Source organism: Salvia miltiorrhiza, chromosome 2, assembly GCF_028751815.1.
Source record: "Salvia miltiorrhiza cultivar Shanhuang (shh) chromosome 2, IMPLAD_Smil_shh, whole genome shotgun sequence".
Classification (NCBI taxonomy): domain Eukaryota; kingdom Viridiplantae; phylum Streptophyta; class Magnoliopsida; order Lamiales; family Lamiaceae; genus Salvia; species Salvia miltiorrhiza.
The window spans coordinates 35,447,915-35,454,920 of NC_080388.1; the positions used below are offsets into that span (position 1 = coordinate 35,447,915).

Here is a 7,006-nt window from a genome sequence, read left to right on the forward strand (position 1 = left end):
TAGTGTCAAATTTGGACAACAACGAAAGTTGGTGTATTAAAATGTAAAATCTTAACTTCGCGTCAAATATGAATTTTTGGCAAAGTTTGTGTATTTAGGTGCAATTTTCCCATTAAAAAAAATTTGAAATACATATAAATTTTATGTGGAATTTTTTAACAACAAATCCTCCTACTTTTTGCACTTATATATACTGTATATATAATAAAATAACATTACTAAATTTTTTTAAAAAAAAAATTTAAAAAAAATTAGGAGGCCCAAAGGTGGCTCCGTACCACTTGCTGAACTAATTTGATTATTCATGTTTATATTGATTAATTTGTTTGTTAATTAAGTTTTAAATAATAAAATATTTGGATTTGTTAATGTTCCATCAAAAATCGTAAAAAAAATACGTAAGGTTAATTATATATATAAAAAAGAAGAATCTTCTGTTATTAGGAGAATATTATAAAATCAAATTTCAAAATTTCAATATATCTTTTCCTTAATTATTGCTAAGGCTAGTTATGTAAACTGCTAATTGCATTAATTATCGATTTTTTAATTAGATTATAAATTGACAAATTTACCCCAATTAAGTATATACATATTATGTAAATTTATAAGATATGTTACAAGACGATGTTTTGGATATCAAGTTTTGTAATCCGCGAGTTATATAGTCTCATCATGTGTAATAATTAAGTTTAGACACTTTTTGTATGCAGACAAAGTTGAAGTTATGTGCCACCTAGCTTACCACCCAACACTTTGCATTAAATGTGCTTAATCGAGAAATTCATGATCATATTTTTGTAATTGCGTTTAGGCCGGTTTATACAATTTAGAGGGTGTTTGGCTGAGCTTATAAGCTCCTCAAAACAGCTTATAAGCTGTTTAAGAGTTTATAGGCTCTTTCAAAGTGTTTGGCAAAATAAGTTCTTCAACAACTTATAAGCTCCAAGAGCTTATAAGCTCCCCAAAAAATAAATTTTTCTAACCCAACTTATTTTTTTATAATCTCATATGTAACAATCTTTTTACAAATATTTTTCAACTATAGTTTATTATTTCTATCATATGTCATTTAAGTTCATTTTTCTTCGATTTTCTCTCTCTAGCAAAAAAATTCTCTTTCTAGCTTATAAGCTCAATTATCCAAACACTTTGACAACTTATAAGCTCTTAAAAATTACATCTTATAAGCTCTTGAAACATCTTATAAGTTCCAAAAGCTTATAAACTTTTTAAAATAAACTTAGCCAAACACCCTCCTACTGACACGAAATTGATCGTGATAGCTTGATAGGCATGGTAGGGGACCACGCCAATAACTTAACAAAATTATCAACAAAATATTATTCCATAGTCGTAGCGTTAATTAAACACATGTTGAGAAACGTCATGGTCATGACTATTATATTATTTTTATTAATTACATTAATTTATTGCGGTGGGCCGGATCAATTCATTGTAAACTATTCATTTAAAATGTATTAAGTGACAACGAGAAAAATGATTAAAGAATTTAGTGACCTAAATCATAATGAATAAATTGGGTAACATTTAAGATTAATACTATGTTCGTCTTATTTTGAAGCATTTTATTTTTCGATTTGGACCGTCTTATTTGAAATGTCTCTTTCATGTTAAGACACTTAAAACACTTTTAATATAACTCGTAAATTACACAATATATCATAAATAATTATTCTTTATATTTATTTTCTTATTTGATTTGACAAGAATATCTCAAAAAAGTTATTTTTTCTTTCTAATTTATTATAAGTAACTCACTTTATACCCAAACCACTTATACATCAATACTCGTACCCAAAATAAATGAAATATTTCAAATAGGACAGATGGAGTATTAATAAAAATGTTAATAACATTTAGGGTAATTATGCATCGAAAAGTAAATTGCACATAAGATATATTTTTAGAAGTAATATAAATACAACCCGTGAAAATCCCATGGTAAAATTCACTATATTTAACAACAAGATATATTAAAATACTGAGATTTCATAGTGATCAATCTTTACATATTAGTTGCCTAAGGTTATAGCATTTATCTACGGACTACAACCAAAATGTTACTTCAACATAAAAATCAGTTCTATAACCTCAACGGATAAATGAATAAAACAACCTGTTGCGCTCCAATGACGTATTTAGTACAGTGCCATTACATATTGGCTCCCTAAGACCTCCATCGTTTAAGCAAAGACTTGAAGCAATCATTTCATGTTTGCAGCATGAAAATGGCGATAAAGTGCAATGAATGTTATTGTTGTGAAAATTTTCAAATTATACACATGAGAGAGTCATTTTGAAGCTTTTATAGAGGAATATTTTGTAATGAATAAGCTCCACTGCCACATCCAAACTCCTCTGATAATGCTGCAATCCGCGTCTAAAAACTGCTAGTTAATTAGTCAACATGGTGAATGTTGAAAGACATCATGTTCCTAAAAAATTGGAACAAACTGTCCACTATCTTTGAATCATGATAAAATCGCACTCCATTTATATAAACGCGGCCAAACTCCATAAAACTATTATTCAAACAATAAATTAATAATAAGAAGACAAAAAATGAAGAGAAAAATAATTAAATATATACAATTATTTTTGAAGAGTCTACGTATAGCTTCAAGACATACTCTAAAAATAGTAATTAATTGTACAATAAAAATATTAAGATTCAATATTGACTTTAACAAATAATACTTCGATAATATTAGATTGGTGGGACTTTAAAGTACATGTCAATTTCATGACCCTCGCCCACTAAGATGTACTATGTGATTTCCCATATCCATGCATTAATTTTAGTCGCAAGGTGGTAGGAACTAACATTAAAGTTATACTATCGACTTAACATTATCACTAATAAACCTAGCTACTTCCTAGATTTTTAGATGGAGATATCATAACTGGCAAATATATACACATAGACGTTTGCCAACATGAACGAGTTGTCATCGTTTTGCGTTTGAGAACAATACACATATTTATGTCAAGGGCATGTTTACTTTTTATCCCTTTAAATAGAATGATAATATGATATATAAATTACTATTTACGTGGAGATCATATTTTTTTATATGTTGTTTATTTTGTATGATAATATATTTATCCTTCATTATAAGGTAATATAAAATTATAGCACTGTCCGACCCTTAGGTATTAATTATATATTGTCTAAGGAAAAATGTGTTGTCTAAAATTTTATACCATCTACCGAATTTTTTATTACGTTTAAACGAGGTATAATTAAAGTGGTAAATATAGCTTATACAATCTTTATACATCAAAACAAACTCACCCTATATATATGGTTTAATGACAGTTTTAGATCAAGCTCTAATTGGAGCGAGCTCTAATTATAAGTATAATTATAATTATATTAGAAATGTGATAGCTTTTCTAATTTTGTAACTATCTACAATTTGTGCAATCATAGATGCGGATCTGAATAGAATGACCTAAAAAACATAGATAATATTGAAATGCACAATTTTTTATCACGAGATGGGCTGCTACTAATTATACCTTAACGGGTAAAATGTGTTGTTATTTGTTTGAAGTGAAGGTAGCAGATTCAATATTCTTGAGTAGAAAATTAATTATATTTATTTGAAAAATGTTAAAAATGAAAACTTAAGGAGTAGGTGACATTATGAGGCTGCAATTTTCTCAAAAAGGCCCAACCTATTATCAGCCAGCCTTGAATTGTAAACAGATTTTTTGTATTCAAACCATGTAAACTCCTTGTACAAGCTGTCTTCACCTTCCATTAATGAAGGCAATGGAGCTATCTTTTCACTCAATGGTGGTCCTCCAAAATAAATCATTGAAAGCCTTGATTTTGGGCTGTTGGCAACTACCCGGTGTCGGACGCTCTTAAACCTCCCGTTAGTCATCACCTGTCGTCAAGATCAAATTTTTTATTTTTACATATAAAAAGTAGCTAGTAACTTACAAATAAATCAATTTTGTCAGATTGCATATTGGATAGTGACCTGTACTACTGGTTGAGGAATCTAAAAAGATTCATGTATTCATTTAATTACAAATATCGTGTTTAGAGAATATAGATTAAATGAAAGATTTCGTGTATGGAAGAAGGGAGAAGTCATGGGAGCATTGTCCCACATCCAACCAAAATCAATTCTTAGGCAAATCAAGTAAACTTTCACATCATGGCAACAAGGCATACAAAATATTACTATGGTAATATATATATATATACTACGACAACTGCAAGTTAGGGACGGACATAGATTTTTTTTTTTATTATGAGTAATTTTTTTGGAGACTGCGCTTTCTAAAGTTCTAGTAATTCGCAATTTTGAGAACGCAATTTTATGCAATTCGACTTGATGACCGGAACTTTCGCACAAAATATTGATAATTTGACGATTTTATAAAAAATAAAAAAAAAAGAATATTCTATCTTTTGTTTAGTTTAGCCCCCTCGCCTCCTACTACTAGATATGCTATAATAAATCTACCTGACGAGAATAATAAAATAGATATTTGGATAGTAAAGTATGTTAGAGGGAACACTTACTATACATACAATAATATTAACATAGCTTTGAATACATGCAATATATATGGTGATATATATATATATATGGAGAAAATAAGATGATAATGGACAAATATGATTAGAATTGAGAATGAATACATTAGATTTTTAAATCATATGACTGATATTTATTTAGAGGGGGCGAATTTTTACTTAGATTTGAATCTTGGAGGGAGCTAAAATTTTATCAATTGATGGAATTCCGTCGTGCGGTCATTATAAGCAGCTTATGCAACAATACTGATTTATACATTATTCTTATTTTTATAAAAGATAGCATTCTTAGTATAACTCTCACACACACACACACACACACACACATATATATATATATATATATATAGAGAGAGAGAGAGAGAATGCTAAATATTTAGAGAATGGAAAAAGCATGAGAAAATGATGAACAAGTCAATAATTTTTATGAATAAACATTTTGATCTGGATTCGAATCTTGGAAGGGCGAGATTTTCACCATATTTACTAAATACATCTGTTCATAAATATATGTGTTGGTTTGTTCGTAAAACTTATTGATTTGTTTGTTATTTTTCATTTTTTTGAAAATAATTCTCCATGAAATTTAACTACATATATATTTTTATATCTATATACACACACAAAAGTAGATTGTATAAAACAAAGTTAATATTGTAGAAACTAACTAAGAACTGAATAATCGATCTATTTATAGTTATTGTTAAAAGAAGCAGGGTTGTAATTTATTAGTATTATGAATACAAAAAGGCATAATTTAGTGATTTATTATTAAGAGTGTAGTAAACACACAGTACACATGCAAGAAAGTACGTTATCGACCAACATGCCCACGCACGGATGATGATTAGCTATAAATAGACGCGAAAACATGCAATTGAGTAATCAGCAGCAAAATGTGGCAAAGTGACAACCACACACCAACTAATCATACTACTTACCCACGTGAAAACGCAAGTAAACATTAATTTGTGTGAATTTTGATTTATGAGAGAGAATTGACGGCGCGAAAGTAGTTGTACCTGCAAGGAGTCACCCACATTAATGAAGAAGGAATATTGATCTGGCGGGATGGAAATCCAATCCCCTTCCTTCAAAGATATTTGCAGCCCCGACGTGTTGTTCGATCTCAGCACCGATATTATCTGCGGATCCGTGTGCTCTCCGAATCCGATCAAACCCTCAGTCTCCGGCCGCGCCGGGTAGTGGTTCACCCGGAAAACAGAGTCGCTCTGCTCGTCCATCAGCAGCTTGCTCAACACATCCCGCGGCTGAATCTTCAGCCCCTCCGCCACCATCTCTAGAATCCGGCATGCCATCTTCTTCACCGCCGATAAGTACTCATTCAAAACGCAACTGCATATATATAGATATTCCCTCCCTATAATTAATTAATTAATAAAGTGTATATGTATAAATAACAGTACTCTGAAACGGACCGGAATCTGTCGGCAGCCTCGCCGAAAATGGAGGCGAACTTGTGGTAGATTGAATCGGCGTCGGTGGTAAAGAGGAGGTATTCGACCCAGCCGACATCGCCGGTGCAGCCGATGTTCTTGTGTCCGTAGCCGAAGGGGTCCGGGGGGCCGGCTTTCTCCTTATCCGATAAGGGGAGGGAGAAGAATTTGATGGCTTCGGATTCCAAGTCGGCCATGAATTGGAAGGGGACGCCGTGGTTGATGACCTTGAAGAAGCCGACCTCCTCGCAGGCCTTGACGAGCTGCGACTGGGAGTCGGGTTCCGAGAGGTCGATCAGCGGCAATAACTGTTCCATTGCCGGTTTGGAGAGAAACACCATTGGTTGTAGTTGTAGAGAGAGAAGAGTGTTGGTGGTTGTGGGATGAGCTGCCTCACTATTTAAGGAGGGCTGTGGGGGGAGGGATTTTCTGCAATTTCAACCTTCTTCTATGCTCTTTCTGCAAAATATTTACGTCTGAGATATCGGTTGATGAGCTTAGAATTAGATTTTATATGTATATAGGTATTGGAATGATGCGTACATAAATGAGTGAATGTAATTATTATCAAGTGTATGTTTTTTACTCCCACCGTGCGGTTTGGAAAGCAATAATGAAAAAAAGTCGAAGATTTTATCCTAGGTTGATTGGACGTGTACTAGGTAAGGATGTGCACGATTCATAAGATTTTCAAAATTTTAGAATCTCCCAAAAGGTACCATATGTTGGGGATTTCATAAAAAAAAAAATTGAATTCCCGGGTTTTTTTTTTGAGAGGGAAAACGTACGACTTTATTACTTAATGTCAAGACGTACAATGTCCCTAAGCCAATGTGGAAAATCTTGCGTCCACTGGCAACAACCATCAATCAAAACATATAAATAATTTGGGTTTCCTCGGTTTACGGTGAAGAGAGGCACAAATAAATAAATAAATAATTTGTGCTTGATTGATGCCGAGCAGGCT

General features: G+C 32.0%; 1 protein-coding gene and 1 long non-coding RNA gene across 2 annotated transcripts; one reads left to right on the forward strand and one right to left on the reverse strand.

Annotated features, from left to right (window-relative positions):
- Window positions 1–3,604: 3,604 nt before the first annotated feature.
- On the reverse strand, window positions 3,605–6,522 carry LOC131012182 (gibberellin 2-beta-dioxygenase 1-like). The gene is made up of 3 exons (XM_057940094.1): window positions 6,022–6,522; window positions 5,605–5,938; window positions 3,605–3,920 (listed from the first exon to the last, which is right to left on the reverse strand). Exons 1-3 carry the CDS (start codon window positions 6,378–6,380, stop codon window positions 3,672–3,674), a joined length of 942 nt encoding a protein of 313 aa, XP_057796077.1. The 5' UTR covers window positions 6,381–6,522; the 3' UTR covers window positions 3,605–3,671.
- On the forward strand, window positions 5,780–6,677 carry LOC131012183 (uncharacterized). Its single transcript, XR_009097225.1, has 2 exons — window positions 5,780–5,919; window positions 6,007–6,677. It is a non-coding gene; the product is annotated as an uncharacterized LOC131012183 (long non-coding RNA).
- Window positions 6,678–7,006: the final 329 nt, after the last annotated feature.

Bases quoted from the DNA above. Each gene is read 5' to 3' on its own strand.
- LOC131012182 (XM_057940094.1), bottom strand. From the start codon at position 6,380: ATGGTGTTTCTCTCCAAACCGGCAATGGAACAGTTATTGCCGCTGATC. The intron at 5,939-6,021 runs GTCCGTTTCAGA...ATATATATGCAG, and splicing joins GAGGCTGCCGACAGATTCCG to TTGCGTTTTGAATGAGTACT. The intron at 3,921-5,604 runs GTACAACTACTT...TCTTGACGACAG, and splicing joins ATGTGGGTGACTCCTTGCAG to GTGATGACTAACGGGAGGTT.